Raw genomic sequence first — 22,703 nt, forward strand, 5'->3', positions numbered from 1 at the left:
GCATTCACACCCTCTTCGGAGTCATCGCCTGCGGTGAGGATCGAACAATTCGCCCGACAGGAGGATACCTTCATCTCGCACAAAAGGAAATTTTATCCCTTATCATGTAGATCGGTGGGGAGGGGTGTCTCTCTGGGCATGATGATCTCCCCAATAATGCTGCCCATGTTGTGGTGGGCAATGAATCACTAAAGCTGTCTCCCCTTTCTCGCTTATCCCTGGTACGCACTCATGCGCACACCTTGTGTCCACCATGTTTGTACGGAAAGGGAGACGATTTTAATTCATCCGACTAACACACTCTTCCCGTACATGGGTAGGATTGATCCTCGCCATACGCCTTTCCCAGTTGCTTCCTTTTTTGTTTTGTTATCTTCGGACACAATCAAAAATAACCCTTCCGACGTTATTCACGCTTTAACGCAGTTCTTACCATAACAGGCCCGCACCCACGCACCCGAAAGCGCTCGGTGGGCCCCACCATTTTTTTTTTTTTTTGTTGATGAGGGATGTGGAGTTGGCGATAGGAAAAAGCCTTTTTAATGTCGCCTTTTTTTCGGTCCAATCCACCCATTTCCATCGCCATTTGTAAATGCGGGGGCACAGTTTTTATTCACAGCAAATAGGTGTCATCCATCCAGAGATCCTTTTAGTCTCGTTTTCTTTTCAAGTGGGCCCCCTACCAGGCTTCTTATTTCATCCTGATGGTGTTCTTTCTAACCCTAACCCGATGGTTTATGGGGTTTAGTAATGGTGTGTTATCGGGAATCGATACGGCGAGCGGAACAGCGTGGGAGGAGAAGGATTGGTTTACTTTTTTCTTCCCTTTTTTCGATCGGACAAACTAAATTTTCCGGTGGAGCAAACTTTGGGCCTCTTTCATCCCCCTGGAGGGCATACAGCAAGGGATTATGAATGGGGAACCGACTAAACGGGCGAATTTTCCAATGCAGGAGCTACCGGGCTGACGTTGGGGAAATCTTCCACCAAAATTCTAGAACCGTTTCAAACAAGGAAGAAATATGGGGAAAAAATAGGAAAAACACACATTGACCAGCCGATGTAAGCGAATCGAACCATCGAAGCACCATCGAAATGGGTGTTTTTTGCTCCCTTTTTACAGGCGTTTTTGGTGCTAGGGATGATCCCGCTGGGGGTCACAATATGCTTCCAGAGAACCGAACGGTTGACCTTCGGAAGCTCTTTATTGTTATTGCTTCACCCGAATGAACAATATGTTGATTAAATGAGTTTTACATACTGCCGGTTACTGTCGGCGTCATCCTTTTGCTGCCCATATCCCGGCACCGGTTGAATGCATTATGCTTCCCTATGCTGCGGCCGATTACCTGGTCCGATAGCGCGCTAGTGTTGCAAAAATAGGATAAGTTCTATGGGGCTGCCACCGAAGCCAATGCTTCTTCTTTTTATGGCCTTGCAAATGAAAGTTTGTCAAAAGGCTGCAAATGGGTGGGAATAAAGCAAACGGTTATCGTTTCCGGTTTTGTGGCTTATAGGCATGCAGATAACGTTTGCGCCCGCTTTTCGAAACGGGAATATAGCACTTTTAGAAAACATCGGGATCATTGAATATAAATTTGTTCAATATTAATTTATTTGCACACCCTTTGCATGGTTATGGGAGTTTTATTAGCTCTTAAAAATGGAAATGAAGAATAAATGGTGTTTTCAGGGTATTTTTCATTTCCAATTCAAATGGCATCATTTCTTCAAACACCACTCTTACTGCGACAGTCGACCTGATCGGACGTGTTTTTCTCGTGCTCCTGCTCATATCCTGTTGTCGTGATATTTTTGTTGTGTTGTGTACCCTGCTTCGCTGTGCTGTGTGCCGTGTACTGTGTCCCTTGTGCTGTGCAGTGTTTGTTACCTGTATACTCTGGTTACATTTTCACCCGTTGATTTTGTACCCCGGGGTAAAGCGCACGGGGTAACGTGGTGTGCAGTGGTGTGCTGTGGGGTGCTACATAGCACATTTATTTTAAGTTATACCCGGACTATTGTTCTTAAAGTGTGTGCCTGTGCGTTCAAGAATAATATTTTTTTTGTGGGTGTTTTGTGAAATAATTATTTTCTGTGGGCAGTGCAACATAATTTTATTTGTGAAGTGAACGGACAATACTCCTTTTTTCCTGGGCCCGGCATAGATATGCCAGGCCCACCTTCCCTCGAGAGGGATTTTCCCCCTCTCGGCGGCCCCTCTCGTAATGAGAGGACCATGCCGCATTTTATAGACAAGGAAAATAAGCATGGAGACATGAAGTTCTTAGTGCTTCAAACATGTGACGGATCACCCCTACCCAAAAATCCCTTCATCGTCGGTAAATCCATCTCCTCTTTTGCTGGTGATCTAACAGAGCCCGGCAAACTTATCGACAGTGGCAAGAAACTACTTTTGAAGACCCGTAGTGAGCGCCAATTTTCCACCCTTCAATCCCTGAACAAACTTGTCGACGGAACCCCTGTGACAGTGACACCCCATGCAACCCTAAATAGTGTTCAATGCGTTATATATTCCCCGGACCTAAAAGACGAGAGTGATGAGACGATTCTCAGTGAACTGAAAGACCAACGAGTAGAGTTTGTGCGCCGTTTCACCAGGAAAATTAACAATGAAATAGTTAACACCAATATTTTCCTGCTCCGTATTGCCGCCACCAAGATTCCAGCATTTATCCGCCTCGGTGCCTTGCAAGTGTCGACCCGTCCGTACTATCCAAAACCGATGATGTGCTACAACTGCGCTCATTATGGACATACAAAGATGAGTTGCAAAGTAGCACAATCCTGCTCCAACTGCGGTAACCCTGCCCACGGAGACTGTATCGTCGATCCCGTATGCGTGAACTGCAAAGGACCCCATAACGCCTTCTCCCGTTCCTGTCCCCGATACAAGCAGGAAGAAGCGGTAATTAAATATAAAGTAGACAACAACTGCTCGTACGGTGAAGCTCGTAGATTTGTATCCTCCCCCGTAGTTCCTTCCCCTGTCCAACAACGACTAACATACGCACAACAAACCACAACAACTGACGAAAAAGACGCTATCATTACCTCCCTCCAAGCCAAAATCGAACAACAACTAACAACCATGGAAACACTGACCAAACAATTAGCCGCACAACAAAAGACAATCGACAACCTTGTTAAACAAATCAGCAAAATGAACAAGAAACAACAAAACTCAACAGAAACAGAAACTGACTCTACTCTGACCGACTTTGAAGACACAGCCTCCACCACCTCCTCTACCACCCGCAAGCGAGCCCGCGGGAATAAGGGCTCCCCCTCCTCGGAAGAGGAAACCCCTAACACTCCCAAGAACCTTATCCCTCTCATTCCTCATATCCCTAACCCTACTGCTATCCCTTCCGCCCCACCAGCTCCCTCCCGAAGTAGTAAAAAGAAGAAAAAACCTAGTTAGATAGTATGATCCGATTTCATCGCTTCTTTCTATCTAAACACACCGTTACCCCAATCCCAATTTATTACGGGCGCTCCCCCAACCTCCATAGATACCACTAATCATACGCCTATTTTCGCACTATCCTGGAATATCAGAAGCCTTAAATCCAACATAGATGAATTAAAACTCCTTATTAACAAGCACAATCCTAGCATAATTACTCTACAGGAAACCAAACAAATTCCATCTCTATCTAACACTCCATTCAATAACTATAACTGGTTCTTTAACATTCATCCTACCATCCCACACCACAATGTATGTTTAGGTGTTCTTAAACATATTCCCACTAAAAAAGTTAGACTAGCCACCACCATTCCATCGGTAGCAGTAGAAATAGCATCCCCGATTCAAGCAACCGTAGCTTCGTTATATCTATCTCCTTCTCTCAACCTACCTCCTCTACAAAACGATATTCCTGCTCTACTCTCCCAGCTCTCCCCTCCACTGATTCTCATTGGAGATCTTAACGCCCAACATAATTCCTGGGGTTGTCCGCTTACCAATTCCCGCGGCAACCTCTTAGATAGTTTATTCACTACCGTAGATTTGCAAGTTCTCTACAACCAAACCCCAACCCGCGTTTGCCCTTCCACAGGCAAAGGAACCATCCTTGATTACTGTATAGCGTCATCTTCCATGACACCACATTTGCGTGTCGACGTGGACATAGACACTCACAACAGCGACCATCTCCCACTTTTCATCCACAGTCATTTTCGCTCTCAGCCGTCCCTTGTACGACCTCGTTGGAAATATGAGGAGGCTGATTGGGAAAAGTATCAAACCGAAATACGTTTCAATCTTCCTCTTGACGAAATCCTTCCTATCTCCCGCTTTGTAGAAACTATAGAAATAGCAGCTTCACATAGTATCCCCCGTACCAAAGGTAACACATCCTCCCGTAGAAACGTCCCCTGGTGGAACGAGACAGTCGCGCGGGCCATTAAAGCCCGTCGCACTGCCTTACGCCGATTCCGCCGGGCTAATCTTATCCCAGATAACTTCTTTACTCCCATCCTAGCGGAACGTTACCGAGAAGCAAATCGCTCTGCCAAAGAAGCCATCCGCGCAGCGAAAGAGAGTAGTTGGAATCAGTTTGTAACTGATGTCAACCCTCTCTTGACCTGCAAGGAGCTTTGGCGACGGGTGAGTGTGCTCTCGGGCCGTAACAAACAATCCCACGCTCCTATAATACTTAATCAACCTTCCAATCCCTCTACTATTATTCCTCCAGTTGAGGTACCTGAAGCTTTTGCAAAACACTTTGCAAACGTTTCAGCTACCGACAATTTTTCACCACAATTCCGCAGACTCAAACTCAAAACCGAAAAAATGTCAATTCCCCAAGTAGATGCCACTGACCATAGATACAATAGATCATTTTCGATAGCAGAACTAAACTGGGCACTTAGCAAATGTCAGGGCAAATCTTCAGGCCCTGACAACATAGGTTATCCTTTACTTAAACACCTTCCTCCTCAAGCTAAATTAACACTCCTTAATATTTACAATAGTATCTGGTCTGCCGGGAATATTCCGGCGGATTGGAAATCTAGCCTAACAGTCCCAATCCCCAAACCCAAAAAACCCACTAATGAAATAGATAATTACCGTCCAATTTCGCTCCTTAACTGTATGGCTAAGGTGCTGGAAAGGATGGTAAACCGTAGACTAACACAGGAATTAGAAGATCGCAACCTCCTCAACAATAACCAGCATGCGTTCCGGTGTGGTAGGGGTACGGAAACGTACTTTGCCAGACTGGACGATTTACTAGATAAAGCCACAAGTAACGAACACCACATAGACCTAGCAATAATAGACCTTAGCAAAGCTTTTGACCGGACATGGCGTCATGCCATCCTTCTACAGCTGTCCCGCTGGGGTTTTGGTGGACTTTTAACCAAGTTTATTGAAAGCTTCCTCACGGACCGGACATTTAGAGTATTAATAGGAACCGAATTATCCAACCACTACACATTGGAGAATGGCGTCCCACAAGGTGCCATTCTCTCTCCCACTCTTTTCCTCATTAGCATGGAATCCCTTTTTTGCTCTATTCCTTCAGAAATCCAAGCATTCCTTTACGCAGACGATATTATCCTGGCCTCGTCTTCTCGTTCTGCTTGCGAATCCCGTAAACACCTGCAAACAGGAGTTGACAGGATTCGACAGTGGTCGAGAAAGACAGGTTATGAAATATCACACACTAAATCCAAAATCCTCCACATTTGTAAACACACTCCCTGTAAAAACCGTCGACCAATCAAATACAACAACACACAAATACCCAACGCACGGACTGCCGACATACTCGACGTAACCTTCGACAGTCGCCTTTCCTTTATTCCTCATTCCAACAGAGCTAAAAAGGAAGCAAACAACCGGCTGAACCTGTTCCGGATGCTCGGAGCCGGCAAAGCTCGGGCCTCTCGCATAACCCAAAACCGCATCATCAACGCTTGGCTCCTACCCAAACTGCTCTACGGCATCGAGATTGTTTCACGCGAACGAGCAACCTTCGAGAAGAGAGTAGCACCTGCTTACCACACCGCCATCCGCTATGCCACTGGTGCATTTGTCACCAGTCCGATCAACTCCCTCCTCTGCGAAAGCGGCCTCCTTCCTATGCAACACACCATCACCAACCGATTAGTCGCAGCTGCAGCTCGGATCCTTGAGAAAGGACTCGACGTAACTGCTCTCATCACCAGAGCAAATGCAGAACTACAAACACTCACCAACCAACAGCTACCACCGATCATCCAATCCACTCGCCAGGGAATTCGTCCCTGGTACTATCGTACACCTGTCATAGACTGGGAACTTAAAAGTTCTCTCCGGGGAACCGGAAAAAGCAGCCACATCGCCAATAGTACCTTTACACACTTAATACAGACTAAATACAAACAGTTTCATCATATTTTTACAGACGGCTCCGTTCATCTGGACTCAGCCGGTTGTGGGATCCACTCCTCCACGGACAACTGCGCCATCAAACTTCCTAACCACACCTCCATCTTTTCCGCCGAAGCAATAGCAATGCAACTAGCCGCCGACGAAGGACTACAGACCGACCGACCAAACGTCATCTTCAGCGACAGTGCCAGCGTTCTGGCTGCCCTCGAACACGGCACATCGAAGGACCCCCACATACAGCTCCTAGACTCCATACCTGTATCCCCGACAATCGTTTTCTGTTGGATTCCGGGTCATTCCGGAATCATTGGAAACGAGAAAGCCGACCAACTTGCCAACGATGGTCGGCTCCGTCCTGACGAACCATACAACATACTTTCACGCCGTGATGCCATCCGCCTCACCAACACCATCATCTCCCAACACTGGAACATCACCTGGTACAACGTAGACCTCAGCAACAAACTCCGTCCCATCAAGCACAACACCGCTTCATGGGAAGACACCAAATCCAGTCATATCCAACGAGTCCTTTCCCGCCTCCGTATAGGTCACACCCGCCTTACACACTCTTACCTCCTAGAAAAATCCAGTCCTCCACTTTGTAACTTCTGTGGCGTTGACATCACCGTCCGCCACATCCTCACCGATTGCCATGGATACACGACACACCGAGCCACCTGCCAACTAGAAACTGATCTCACGACAATCCTTTCACCCGACAAACTTCAGCAGAACCGCCTTATTAGATTTTTACACATCAGTAATTTATACAAAGAAATTTAAGCAATAGTTGTAACTTATCCAATACCATACGCCACAATCGCAATAGTTTTCCATAATATTTAAGCCACATATGCAATAGTTTTGTAGTTTTGTTTGTATTAAATCAGTTTTTTTTTTTTACAGTAGAGAGGCGAATGAAGTCTCTAAGACTCAAAGCCTCTATAAATAAAAAAAAAAAAAAAAAAAAAATCATTTCTTCAAACGAGAGAAACAAAAATAGTGTGTGTAAAACTCAAATGAATATAAAAATATAAGGAGAAAAGCTTAAGAAATGGAAGATAATTTCCATTTCACTAAAAAAAAACATGTATTTTGTTTGCCATTCGAAAATTCATATCAAACATGCGTGATACTTGATTATTCTTTAAATTTCTTTGTAGCATCTCAGTAGATCTTAATTGGTAACACAATACTTTGTAAAACCTTCCACGTTAAGCCACAATCGAGGAGGGTTGGAATCTTTCATCATCATTTTCATCTTCTATCACGTGTTTTCGCAGGGCTAGGTCTGGCTGACTGTGAAAATGTGTGTTGCCGCCAGAACAAAGCGAAGGCATTTTTCAAATCACTTTTCCCGCTGGCTTACGCTCAATTACTATACACGAAACAGACACAACGAAAGCGTTCGTTTAAAGGATGAATCACTAGAAAGGAATTTGATACTTTCCGTAATCCTCGGTCCGCTATCCGGAAGGGTTGCTGCGTTACACGCGCACGTCTATGTGATCGGTGTGTGAAGAGCGTTTTCCCTGCAGCCCTGCAGCCGTTTAACGAAGGTAATTTTAATTATTTTATAAAATCGGTCCGGGAATGAGATTTTATCACGATGGATCCGCTTTGTCGTAATGATTAGATGGCGAAGAAAGGGACTGAGGGAAAGGTACGAGGGTTTTTCAAAAATCTAAATGCTATTTTTATACTTCAACCGATAAGAAGATGCTACGAAAAATCTCCTTGTTTGCAGATTCCTCCTGTCAGTAATAAACCTTGCGCATTCAAGCTAAGTACATGAGTGTTCTAGTGTTTTGCATCGAATCCGTCACATCACGGTGCATCATTGCGCGAACGTTAGAGGTTGGTGGAGGGTTGGGCTTTATTTTATGCTAACTCATGATCAAGAATACTTTTATGAGGCGAAAACAATCATTCTACGACTCTACATCACAGACACAAAGAACCGCTCCACGCCCGTGCACATAAAAGTGAGTGTGACGCCATCAAGCAGTAAAACAAATCTTGAAACCAGGGAACATGGCACTGTGATGATGCGTTCCTCGGTTTTTAAACAACTCTTGGCAGAGGGCAAATGATTGCTCAAAGACGGAACAAGAGGACATTGGAGAAAGCAGTGGAATGTGTGTGTGTGACACGCACAAAAACGTGAGGGGGCAAGTGTAGTAAAATTAAATCACCATATTTTACAGTGCGACGGACAGGGGCCGGTCTCTTCGGTTCCATCATCATCAGCGTGTAAAAGGGCGACAGTAGTAATATAAACGCACAGACCGTATATAGTCGCGCAAAACCCTGAGCTTGTTCCACGCGTGGCTAAATGTTTGTTTATGTTTGAAAACCTCGTTGCGGCATAAATCGCTGAACTAAAAGCTTTCCCGACCTCGAGACGCTCAGCTCGCAAGCTGTGTTCACAAGCGGAATGTGTTAGCGGGTGGTCGCTATCGTAAAACAAGTGAAGGAAATAAAAATGCGTCCCATCGAATCAGCGCCCCGGTAAGATGCAAAATCACGTAACCATTTGAAATGTGTGGGTGAAAATAAATGTGAAAAATAAAAGAGCCATAAGGAGAAAAACTGGAAGATTGCTGAGTGTGTATAAGTGTAGCTAGATTGATGGAGAAAGTAAAGCAAACAGCATTAAAAATCCATCCAAACTGATTCGCTGCTGGTATCCAACCGAGATGCACCGAGATTTGTACGGGAAAGGATGTGAAATTGTTTCATAGAACAAAAGGTTCATTTTCGTCCAACAATCTGATTCAAACGGAGATCGTTTCAGTTGGCTTTAATTGTTTTTTGATGGATACATTCTTGTATAATGTAATTGTGATAGCATCAGACAAGTCCAGGATATTTTCAATAGTACTTGGCAGGAGAAATTATGAGCAACATCAGGTTTACGATTTCCTTTTGCTTAGTTTCAAGAAGCTCTCCGCCAAAATAGCTATTCTTTAAATGTGTCAATTACGCGCTGTCTTTTCAGTGTTGATTAAAGCCAGATAAAACTTTAAATATCTAACTTATCCCTAACACTATCACATGTTCCTGTCAGACTCGGTTTAGTGTATGGCGAAAATGACTCCCTGCAGTACGGGAAATTGTTGTCATGACACGTCCACCAACCGCATAACGTCACGAATCAACCTAGACAGAAGGCAAAAAACCGCAAGAAAAATTGCTTTCATAGCACCCTCAGTTTCAAACTCTTAGCCTCTCACCCGGGCTCCGATTTATAGTAAACTGTAACTTCGATAAAGCAAAGCCATTTATCAACAAGGCCCAAACACTGCAACACGCGCGCATACAAGGCGCATGCATGCGACGGCCTGGGTCGTACATCCACTGTGCGTACACAACCCAATGTGCCGAGCTGCTGGTGATTGTCGCTCATTAGCGCAACGTTGGACTCCAATTAATCCACCCGTAACAACAATCTTGATACCGCACAATCAGCAAACACAGCGCAGCGCAATAGAAACCACTAATTGTTGTGTATGTTTACTACTGCTGCGTTCCTACGGCTCGCTGGCACAGGATGCCATGTAATACAGGTGAGGATGGTGTAAAATTTTGTCGCACACTCAAACCCACACGCCACCCGATACCATGCCCCATTGTCGGTTCGTTTTTTTCTTCCATTACAACCGGAGAAATTGTTCTTGCCAAGCGACCTCCATTTAGTGATGGTCACCCTGTTTGGAAAATGGGATAGGAATTGCAACACAAACTGCCATTACTAAACGATGACGACACACACACACACACACACACACACACACACACACACACACACACACACACACACACACACACACACACACACACACACACACACTAAAAAAAACAACTTAATAGGAGGACTTCTTCCAATTGCAGGCACAGTGGAAGGGAGTTTCGCAATTATTTCCGGAACGGTTCGCATTGCATATCCTGTCGGGAGAGCAATCGGGAGAGTGGGTACTGCTTGGACATTACTAGTAGTAACGTTAGGAGCCCACGAAAAAGAGAGAGAGAGAGAGAGAGAGAGAGAGAGAGAGATTTTTTGGTATTTCCCGACATGGTGTAGGACCAATCTGGATAAAGCGCAACGTGAAGATATTTACACAAAAATCGTTCAACGTAGCTGCTCTTTCCAGGAGTTGGTGGAGTTCGCTGTAACAACACACATAGGAACGCTAAGGATTTCAGGTGCGATGCAGTTTTTATTCCAGACTTCCAGGTTTCTAAAACAACACGTGCCCAACGCTGAACATAGGAACGTGTGCGGTAGTGTAATTAAAAATAAATTCAATTAGACTCGGCAACCAAAATGGGCGATCGAGACGGGCAGGGCTGGTGGAACGAAACGACTTGTCTCTGCACGCAGCCACCGTGGCGTGACGGAACCAAACCCTGGCAGGGAACTTCAAAGCCGACCGAGGGGACGAACGCACGCGACCGGAATTTCAACAATCCCTGACGGACACACATACACAGGGCAGGCACTCGTCTCGTTTCGCCTCGTTCGCTCGTTCCATGCACGCATTTGTTTAGCTCACATTTAAACACACATATGAAAATCCGGGCCAGGAAACCCTGGCACGGAGGAGTTTTTCTTCTAATTTTCACTTAAATCCAAGCAATCCCTACACAACGAACGGTGCGATGTGTTGGAGGAGTGGGGGGGAGAAGGGTTGGGGGCCTTAATCCTCCACAAATGGTTGTCGGAATGGAATGACCACCAACGACCGTAACGGAAATGACGATCATTTTCCTGTTTGACCACTGGAGTAGGAAGCACACGCGCACACAGAAAGGAGTTTTACACGTAACCCGGTTGATGGGGATGGAGAAGGCACGTGGCAAAATGTGGTCCCCCTTTGAAGTAACAAAGTGTCATCAACACTCAATAAGGTGATGAATGAAGATGAAAAGAATTGTAGTTAACGTCGTTTAAGGAGATTTCAAATAAAGTACGATGAGCAAGTGATGCTTTATATTGTAACAATAAAAGAGGTGAAAAGAGATCTTAACAACTCGAAGCAAATAAGAATAAACAATGTAAGAATGTTTTAACACAAATCCATTATAATTTAGCTCATGTTATAGCTAGCACAGATAAGGAATAATGTATAAAACAACTTTAAACTTTCAGGAAATTTCAATTAAAATCTGAACCATCTTTTGGCCCGGATAGTAGGAGGGCATTAAGAGATTAAAGCTTCAATTATTCAAACCACGTCGCAAGGTTCCGACAGGCTGCGAGAGCAAAAACACCTTACCACGGCTCATCTCTTCGGAGCGGAAAATCAGTGTCATCTATTGAAAAATTCACCAAGAAATGAGTGAAAAATTGTTTGTTGCAAAGTGGCTGCGTTGTTTCCCATCGAACTAACACTTGCCCCAACATGGGCAACTTTTGCGTACCAAAAAACTAGTGCCGAGAAATTATACTCCCACGGAGGGCGAAAAAAAAAACCGGAGAAACGTTCTCGCCGTCTTTCGCAACGCAGATGCAATTCTATTGCATCACTCCACCTTCCAGCTCCTCCATATGCTGCGTTACGGCTCATATACTACATTAACTTAACTAACAAAACTTTCTCCTGCTGCCTTCTGCTAGAAGGCATCCGATGAAGCGCTTTGCCGCAAAGAAAGAAAGCACAAAAAACCATAGAAAACGTCTGGGGAGTGACAGTTTTGAGCATATTTTTGGGTACTTTGGGTACCGAATCAGCATGTCTGACTGCTTGCTTTTCCCGGGAGCTAGTGCGTACACCGAACCAGAGTGTCAACTTGTGAAGGAACAGTGTGTACTAGTGTTGGTTTGGGAATGGGTTTGTATTTTCCCGATTTTTTTTTTTTTTTGTATGGTTTGTGTCTTCAATTTCTTTGCCTTGATCCGATGGAAATTGCGCACTTTCGAGTACGGCGAATTCATTTCATAATATAATTATGGTTGAATAAAATTATTAATGAGACTTCGCTTTGGTTTTTATCGTACCAACACCATAAACTCTCTTCCGCGGGTTGTAAAGTTGGGTGCAAAGTTTTTCCTCGTGCTTAGACTTTTCCTCCTTCACCGGGATGGTTAATAGTGAGCCGAAGCGTTTGGTAAAAGTTGTCACCCACGGTGGAAGGAGAACGAGGAAAAACTCTGACAGACCGAAGATTTCCGCATCGCACGATGTGCCATGTCTCAAAGACTGCGCGCGCTACTTTCGATGCACAAACTTGTGTCGCTTTTATCACAGACATTTTCAGGGAATGGTTTGCTGCTGGTATGGCTGACAGATACCACCTCCAGATAAGTGAAACGTGTCGAAGAAGTAAAGCAGACGGATTTAAAGTGATAAAAACCACCCACGAAGAAGTAGGCGGCTAGACGGCAGCCTGTGACGTGTGCCTCACAGGAAAGACACTGAAAGAATACCAATCTAATGAATAATGAGTTGTTTCAGGGAGAATAGTTGAAAATTAACGGATTTGATTATCCGAGTCAGACAGAAAGGCATGTACGCGCATACGCTTTCTTGTTCTCGCGCAGATTTTGTGGCGAAGCTGTCATGTAACCCTTTTTAATGTCTGCTGTTTGCAAAGCTTATTTATTTGATTAAATAAATTTGCACACAATTTTCCAACAATCTAAACCCCATTTCTAGAATTTTTGGACTCACGAGAAAGATTTTCGCAAACAAAACATGTCGCAGAACGAATGGAAGGCAGCATCTACGACTCAACGGTCACGTTTTTATTCATTTCTCACCCAACAAAATATCGAAACAGTTTCTTGAACGAATCCGTTGCCAAAACTTCATTGCTTACACCGCCGAAAATAACGTTCTAAACGAAACGGCAAGCGGGCACCGGAACACAGCAGTGACAAGAAAAGTCGCCCATTTCCTGCGCCAGCATACCGACCAGGCCACAGCCGACTGTCACGCGCGCGATAGGGAAAATCTTTTTCAATTTATGAATGTTTAATTTCGTTTGCCGAAGCGTTTTGATATTCCACTATCGTCTGCGCTCCCACTGCTGAGAAAATTGATAAGGATGAAGCGATGCAGTACACTGCTACCAGCAGCAGGTTCAGTGGGAAAAAGGTTCTTTGAAATCATTGCGTTTTTTTTTCGTTCGCATTATTTTTCTCTCCGTTTTCTCTCGGAAAAACTCTTCCTTTAGCCGCATAATGAAGAAAGAGAAGTAAAAAAAACATCCCCACTTTGGAAAAGCAGAGGGAGCAACAGCAACAACAAAAAAATCAACGCAAAAGATACATACTGCAGCAAATCGCGACACCGCAACTATGATAGCACCGGCCGCGATTCGCCGTGTTTGATCTCCGGCAAAGTGCCGGCATGTTCTTATAGTAAGTGAGCACGAGCACAAGAGAAGGGGGGAAAAAACTCCGCTTCACAGCTTTTATGACATCGATAGAAGCACCAGAAGAAAAAAAAATAGAATAAACTGAGTGACGCTACGCGGTGAAAATCTAATTTACATTAAGATGTACTTAAAGCTTTTGTGCATTCGGGCGGATTTCTTTTTTCTTCTTCAGTTGCGCTCTCGCTGTGTCTCACGCGGCACTCGCTCGTAATTTCTTCCTTTATGCTTGATCTTTTCAAGGTGGGTTTGTTTGAAAATGGTGATAATGGCACCTGTAGGCATGGGGCATGGGCAGAGGATACCGACGCAAAATTGCGACAGGAAATGATTTCGTTTTGCTATGCTGTTTACTTTTCCATTAACCTTTGGGGACCGTTTCTTCGCCGGGAGAGAAAGAGAGACAGATCGGGAGTGGTTTCAAAAAGGTGCAAAGTAAATTACAACACGTAAGAACTAATCTCAAATCGAAACGCAACCGAAGCGTATCGGTTACATTCGAGATCGTTTAACCGAAAGTGCCATCGGGGGGCCTCGAGTTGTGAGGATTTTTGTTTTGGTCACTGAAATTTTGCGTCCTTTTTTTCAAACTTAAATTCTGCAAAAACTCTTCTGAAGCAAGCCTTAAAATGTATTTCTTATTCGAACGCGTATTTGCTGAATTTACTTACATTGCACCAACGTAAAGAGCGTCCCGTTCTTCGTCCAGGTAAAAAGTTCTGTAATAGAACTTCCCACACTGAAACTCTCGGACGTGATCTGCAAGAAAAGAAGACAAAAAGACGTTAAAGAACATTTAATGTTTATGTAAAAGTAGTCAATAAAGCTATCGTAAGATTAAAGCAAGACAGAATCAACAACGGCCAGACATAAAACCATACCAAGTTAATTAAATCCACCACAAGCTTCTATGCCTTGTGGTTCGATTTAATGTGTTTATTTTTACCAACGCTTGGTGCTGCTTCTGCGAGCGATACACCGGTGCGTCTTTATGCGTCCGACGCTGACCATTAATAATTAATGCAATCGATTTCCGAAGGGATATATCCTCATCATGCAAACATCTTTTTCCCCTTTGACTCTTGCCTAAATATAGAACGTAGAGCACGTAAAAAAACCCCCCTGGAAGTACGATAACAATACAAACTGACTGGGGTGACTTGACGGCAAAAATCTATCGCGTGGAAAACGACACCATTTATCCATTACTGTTCTCATCGGTAAAGGAAAGCTGAAGACGCCAATCAGCAACAGGGTATGGCAGACCGTTTCGAGTGGATTGTAGCATGGGCAGCACCTACTTATAGATTTGCCGCATATCAGTCGCATCGAGATATACTACGCTGTCCATCTGCCTCACAAAACACTCACCCAAAAGCGGACGAACGCGGACGGATGGCCGTAGCTCATTTAATATGCATTAAATTCAATAAAGAAATCCATTACAGAAAACGCTTCTTTTACACCTCCAAAACGAAGCAGAAAAATCGTCCACAGCACTGCGAGACAATTTCTGCTCGGCTACGGTATCCGCCAGTGAGCGGTTGTTCTTCTGCGCGTGTTGGCATTGTGTTATCCGCTGGCACGTGGTATGTGTGGCGCAATGCACGGGAAAAGATGAAGAAATCACATTACATTATTGACGGCAACAAGGAAGAGAAACCCCCACGAAATACTGGGTAAAATCTTTAGGGACGAAACCTAGAGGATCGTTTTAGTGGTTGCCATCTAATGACCCCAAACAGGTCACTTTTGGTGGGGTAGTTTCGGTATCACAACGGTCGAATGGTAATCGCACAGGAGTACAACAGCACTATTGGAAACCCCGTTATACGAACCGAATATTACCTCTATCGAATGCCCAAAAGCTCGGTAGCAATTGAGTGCGGGGGTTTGCTTTTAGGAGCTCCATTAGAGAACACTGGTGTACGACCGAATCCCCATTGGATCTAATAACGCACGGATGGACCGTACTAACCCGTGCACATAACAACATTGCCCCACTCGTCCCCGATGCTTCCCGGTGGGGGGGAGAGAACAAGAAGGACTTTTGTCTAAGCCATCGTGGTCTCATGTGCGGACTTGTTTGTGTCACGAAACTGCACAACACGCGGTGGGCGGTTTTGCGAAAACCGAAAAGTATCGATGCAGTGGTTCGGGAAAATTGGAGAAACGTAGTCGGGGGTGTCTTTCACTCCCTCCCTCTCACACACATCCCAGAATGATTGGGAACCCGTCATCTGGGAATTGTCTTATATTGGATTTCGATTCCAATCGCCATGGTTATTCTGGCAAAGGCTGTGCCTTGGAAGATAACAGTGTTTCCTGTTCAAGTGTTCCGGTTGGACAACTTCCTTCCGAAAGCCGGAAAACCAAAACCAGAAAATACTATATTGACAACCGTGTGTCTGGGCGTGTGCGTGTGTGCGGACCATCTTGAGGATGCGAGTGTCCAAGGGAAACCTAAGCAGCATCATCGAGCTTGTCCTCTTCGGTGCAGACTTTACAGAATCCTCGTCTAGACTGTGATTAAAGTGTGGCTGTGCGAATCGTCAAGCATGTGTGGTTTGCAAAAAGGGCACCGACAGACCGAGCAACGCTGCGCCCAATCTTCACACATTTCCATGTGTGCTCGTTCACGTGGAAGCGCGCTGACATCGACATTCAAGTACGCGAACCACACGTGCCACAAAAGTAAGCAAGTAGCAAGATGTCGCTTGAAGGGCCGGGCAGATCGGTTCGGCAAAAGAAAATCCTTCCAATCGAAATGGACGACACAAACCGGACCGCACGGCAGAGTCTGGAGATTGTGAGACGATCGTTTTATGTGCGCGTCTTGCGCTTGACAGACGAAGTAGTTCTCGCTCCACTCTACCCGGGACAGTTGCAGCTGAAGTTATCGAAACCGTAATCAACTGTAAACTGACTTGGAAGCGATAGTATCATCGAGAAAAGTCCATTGAAAGGTGGATTTCTCGTACTGCTGCAATTGGAGCGCTGTAACAGTGGACAGCCTGTAACGTACGGTACGACCAGATGGAAGAAACAGCTTCAAATGATGATGTTTCTTTTTGGAACGTGCATTAAAGTCGTTTTGAAGTATTCATTAAAGACATTGTAAGCTGATGCTGTTGTTTCATTTTTACTTTAAAGCAGCATCTCGGACAATTTATTTTTATCCAAATCGATTCGATCAATTACTCGAGTAAAGAGTCTTGCTAATTAATTGAACCCACTTCAACTGGCAAACGATACGCTGTGTGTAGGGTAGCAAAATAACGCTTCAGAGGCTCATTAAGCAGCTATCTCTGGTCGGGTTTGGGGTAACGGGTCGTATAGCTCTTTGAGCGCATCATCATCATGGAGCTTTTCACCCCTCCCACACTGTACACGCGCACACAACGCGTTCTTGTTGCTCATCGGTTCGGAATAAATCGATTTAGCGGTTTGTCACACTATTTAAAGCATTTAATGCCGTTGATGGGCGTACCGTTTTAGTGTCCCTTAATGCTATCGTGGTGACTGAGAACATCAGTTCGTGAAGTAGCAAACGTCTGGGGCACTGCCATCCCAAACCGTGGCTCATTTAATTGATTGCACACAAGGAGTGTCCTGTGAGCTGCTGTGATGAACCACTTTCTTTGAATTTTCCACGAAGCAAAAATTGTAATTCGAGGCGAAGGTCTTTTATCTTCTGACGATGGGTGAACGCACACGCACCCGCGAACCAGCGCAAAATTTCAAGAATGTTATTTTTGGTCCTTTTTTTCGTATTTTGCCTTAATCAACAACCACCCACGATCCACCATCACCACCAGAGCGCAGTTGAGCGAGAGCTCGACGACACCAAACACAACCAACAGGCGAGTGTTCATTCCTTCACCATCAGGAGGCGGTTGGTTGATAAATGAAGACAATTTATTAACGGGGTCGACACCGACGCACATCCCAACGCTTCGGGGGTTCGTCCCCACTCCTCTTACCCATCCGCTCTTATATACCGTCCAGATAAAAAGCGTGAAAGTTTCGTGCCATATTCCTTCAGCGAACAACAAAAACGACCTGAAATGGAAGGGAAAAGTTGTCCAAAAAGCGTTCAGTTTCCGCCTGCAAAGAAGCACCAAAGAAGCAAGATGACTGGAAAATGATTGCATTCATAAACACACACACAAACCGAGACAAACAAGAACAGAAACGATTGTGGCGTTCGAAGAATAAACAGTCGTTTAGCAAATACTTCCGGGCTGTTTAACGACCGGACTTACCTTCTTATCTCTGCGACAACCCAACTCCCCGTTGGACGCAGCAATGACAAGTGCAATAAGCAGTGAAAATGGGAAAACACATAGTTGCACCAATGGACGCAGAAGGCACAGGGTAGAGGAGATACAAAATTGTCAATTGCGAAAGTTTGCAGTAAACTTTGCGCTGCCTTGCCGAACGGAGAAGAAAACGACCAAACATAACAAGAGTACATTAATAATGTTGCATTCGGCTGTTGCTGATGCGGTTCTGTACTAATAAGAGCATTTTAGATTGAATGTTGGGTTTGTTTTAACGAAATAATCATCAAATATGTTGTCATTACATTTGTTGTAGTTCTGTAGTGGATAAGTTTGTGCTGTTTTGGTTTAATTTGTATAAAAATGGGACCTCTGAGAATTCAATTCCATTCTAATTCTGATGATTCAATTGTAATTCAATTAAGAACTGGTGCTCAATTTGACGAGTTTTCCTTCATCAAGAGTACAAGCAATGCCTAAAAATCTCCAACTTATTGTTTCAAGAATGTGAGTTCATAATAGTGTGAAGTTCTTGAAGGGATGTGTAGAGTTGGGGTCGACAAGATTTGTGATCAGGAAAGCTTGGATAGGTAAGGTAACGCAAGCTGGTAAGATAACTTCTTTTCCCTAACGACTTTCAAGGCTATGCCGGCCATAAACAGACATAATAGCATCCAGAATAGGGTTAGGATTTGAATAGTTTACAAGTATAAAGTGAAACGGAAATAAAGATTCTCTTATACAAAAGACACTCAAGCGAGTAGTAGCTCCGTCAACACGCTACACTAGACTTGTTAAAATCACGTAGTTGGGTAGTCAGTCCTCATTACGAGGGGGAATAGATCACTATTATCGCTACGAGCACAATTTATTTTACTACAAGTAAGGCAAACAATTTTTAAAAATCTATACAGCTTGATCGATTAAACCCTTGTAGGGCGCAAATATAATTTTCCGATCGATGTACGTGATTAAAATTTGAAGAAATTGATTTTTAGATCAAACATTGGTGGATTGCACAAGGATAGCACAGAATGTATCTATGAAAAAAGAGATCTTGCATAAACTAGAACCCTCTTTCCTGCATATATGCATATAGCATCCTCTCAACTATAATCGAAAAACAATTTCCTTTGCAAAGAGTACACATCCGAAATATCGTCCAAACGGTTCACCTGATACTCGCTATCTCCAAAACAAACAAAACATCCGCAGCCAATCCATTTTGCGATGCGATGTACTTCATGTACTTAGCCCTGTATGATCTTCGGTCCGTGCTGGGAAATTCATCATCTTAAAGGCTGGAGAAGGGTGCACTGGATGGTACTGGGGAGAGAAATCTAGCGAAACAGGCCGGCCGGCAACAAGCAAACCCGGGCAAACATCATGCATCATTGCGAGGGAAATTTAAAAGATGCTAGTTTTCCTCCATTTGTTTCGTGTTTTCCGCGCTGCATAAAACATACGCAACGTCGCTCCGTTTCGAACAGTTGGGGGATGTGATCGGCATGCTCTAAACGTGCACAGGTATCCAACGAGACATAGAGAAAGAGAGACGGAAGAGAGTGAACCTGTCTAAAAGTTGCCTTCAATTTTCGAACCTAGCGAAACGGAACGGAAGCGATAAAGTATCGAAGCGGCATCCTCATCATCATTGCTGCACCGCTTGTGGCAAGGTAAAACGGTAAGCACATTCCTACCTTTCGTGAGAGCTTTCCCGTGCCATTTTGGCGAGTGGGCCAGATGGTGGAACAGTCAATATACGGCCGACGTGCTTCGAAAGCATAAGCAAACGGTGTACAAAACTACACGGGTTGCCACAAAAATTGTGACGAAGACTCGAAACAGTCCGACCGAAAGCTAACCGCGAAGATCCTGTTTTCGTTGTAAAACACACACACACCCACCAAGAGATCTGTGGAACCTTTCATCACACAGCCAAGACACACAGAAGGAACCCTCTATCTTCACTGCCGGATGAAATGAGAACAAATATCTTGCCATTCCGAACGATGCTAAGGGGTAGAAGGCACTGAAAGAAGGAAAAAGCCTTTCTTTTAGCGTGCGTACGTGAAATGTCCGCCATGGTGGCCCTCCGCAAACATGTGTGTATATGTATCTGAGACGAAAATTATCAAAGGATTTTGCTGCTTTTAACATCTCCACTCACTGTGAGTGCTGATGGTATTGGAGTCGTGCGTGCCGTTTTGCCATTCGAAAAAAGTTCCAACCTTCATCGCTACTGGCGGCACTTTTCCCTCACGCACAGCTGAGCAGGTGATGAAATCCTGAGCAGAATACTGGAGTGGAAATTTACGCCGGATCGTCTAGTTACCACCGGCCTTTACGGAAATATTTCAAACAAGCTAAGCGAAGTTGAAAACCCTTAGTTTTTTCCCGTAGCATTTGAACATCTTCTGCATCTTTTGGCTGCTTCTACGTAGTACGGTGTAAAGCTTCGAATTTCACTTTCCATGGGCATCCATTTTTTGGGATGGTTCCATCACTTTCATCAAATCGGCCGGTGGCACGTTTTTATTTTGAGCCACCGGTAGCCCAGGCTTTCCATCAATCAAGGAGACGCGCTGCCAAGGGCAGGGGGTAGTCACCCACTCAGTATTCCATCCAGGTGTCTATATCCGGTTGGCGGCTTCGACTAGAGCTGACTGACTGCCGGTAGGAGGAGAATGTTTGGTGAATGTTGACGAATAGGTAGGCAGTCCTTCTCACTAGAAACCTAAGTTCGCTTCCGGGGTGTCGGATGCTGTGGTTGGCTTGCAAGTTTATTTAATACATCATTATCTGTATGCTTCTCAGGCGCCAGATGATAGGAACGCTAGAAGTTCTGAAAGAATAGTAAATGTAGCTTTACAACTTATATAGTATGTAAGCATTAGAACACTTGAAGCAATAAAACAAGTTTTCAATTTTTAATCGGAATGTAGTCTGAGAAAGATGCAATTGTGAGGGTTTTTTTTTTTGGAAACCTCCTTGGCAAGGGTTTTCACGATATATTGATCGTCGAACTGGCACCAGAGCCATACATTGCATTACAAATTAACAAACCAGACATTCAGAGGAACCTCAGGATTACTCAAAAAATCACTGGATACACTGTCAACTGACGACTATCGTTGAGACATTTAGGACATTAATTGGTTATGGACTTGATTTACATTTCAAAAAACAAAATAATTCTACAAAATTTTCATCTGCTACCAATGGTCCTGATATCCAAAATTCTTTTTCCTCCTCCAAACAGAGACTTGCGCCCCACCACTTGCGAAAAGTCGTGGATAAAGTTTAATTAACCAATCCAGTTTTAACAAGCGCCACCGGTGTCGAAATTTCTACCACAAAATCAACAAGCGCACAACGACCATAATGCACGCACGGTACAATCCAAGTGGCTGGTGGTGAAGGTGGTAAATGGAATCGAACCTGTCCATTATCCGTGACATTGCGATGGAAGGCCAAAATGGCAGTTCATAAAAATGTGCTCTCCTCACTCCTTTTTGCAAGATAATGGTATGGCAACAATAAAAAAAAACTGTTTTTCAAAACTTTTTACACGCCTCCGTAGCCAAACCTCCCAAACATGGTGAAATAATGATTAATGGCCAACCCAGGAAAAAGGCATTCAGTGAAGGAAACACTTTGTGCGGCTGAATGTAGGCCGGAAAAGCTGGTCACATAATGGGGTTGGGTGGTACACAGCTGTGCCCACGTTTGCATTTGTATGCAAATTACTTGCATCCGTCTGCGGCAGGCTACGGTAATGTTAATCAATTATGTCAATAATTTTCATTTGATTAATTACTACACTCTCTTGCGGCTCCGCTGAATTGGTAAAAAGCGTCACAAAACGAACGACCGATAAAACGAACTACATTCGTTCGTAATTCGAAACCACACAGCAATGCACAGTACGGTCAACGGACGGGGCGCAATGGAGGAAAATTGGAAGGAAAAACAGTAACTGTCCGATGCCAAGTGTAAAAGCAACAATAAAAAAACGCACGAAGTTACGAATCGAATTTCACTAACAATGGCGAAAGCATGTTAAAAATGGAACACAAAAACAGGGTAGGAATAGTGGGTGGGAAAAGCCACCCGGGAAAGCAATCGACCTTTTCCAGGAGCAAATGGTTCACGCGTTTTAAACACTCAATATCAATTGTTACCTCGTTAATCATATTTTACACTAATGAAAATGAAATGTTGTACAATCGACACTTCGATTGGAATTTATTCCTGCTGGCCAGCTGCTGCTCGCAACCAGTGAAAGTGAGACAACTACAATCGTTACGAGCTTTTTTTTTCTTTCTCCTCAATTATCACAACGATCCTCGAGGCTGTTCGTACGGCAATAAGAAAAATGGATCACAGATAAAATAAAATCATCGCAGAAAATTCAAATGGGAAAACGAGATGACAGTCCACGGGATGCTGTACAAAGAAACGCTCAACGAATCAAGCTGTAAAACCGCGACAATCTCATCAGCTTGTATGTGTGAGAGAGTAAAACAGTTTCACATGCATACGTACAAGGACAATCTGTTTAGTCCTTATGCGCGCTGCGATGGAATGGGCCTGGCACAATCCATCTGACAACGCAAATTACCACG

The 22,703-nt window shown here is 44.2% G+C and overlaps 1 protein-coding gene across 2 annotated transcripts in view; it reads right to left on the reverse strand.

Moving 5' to 3' along the window:
- The window catches only part of LOC126561735 (semaphorin-2A-like), a 624,320-nt gene that overhangs the window by 121,200 nt on the left and 480,417 nt on the right, over positions 1-22,703 (reverse strand). For both annotated transcript variants that reach the window (XM_050218043.1, XM_050218042.1), the window contains one exon: positions 14,464-14,551. In XM_050218043.1, coding sequence (XP_050074000.1) covers positions 14,464-14,465 — 2 coding nt within the window. In that variant the 5' untranslated portion in view covers positions 14,466-14,551. The remainder of the gene's footprint in view (positions 1-14,463; positions 14,552-22,703) is intronic.

The sequence above is a fragment of the Anopheles maculipalpis genome, chromosome 3RL (assembly GCF_943734695.1).
Source record: "Anopheles maculipalpis chromosome 3RL, idAnoMacuDA_375_x, whole genome shotgun sequence".
Classification (NCBI taxonomy): Eukaryota; Metazoa; Arthropoda; class Insecta; order Diptera; family Culicidae; genus Anopheles; species Anopheles maculipalpis.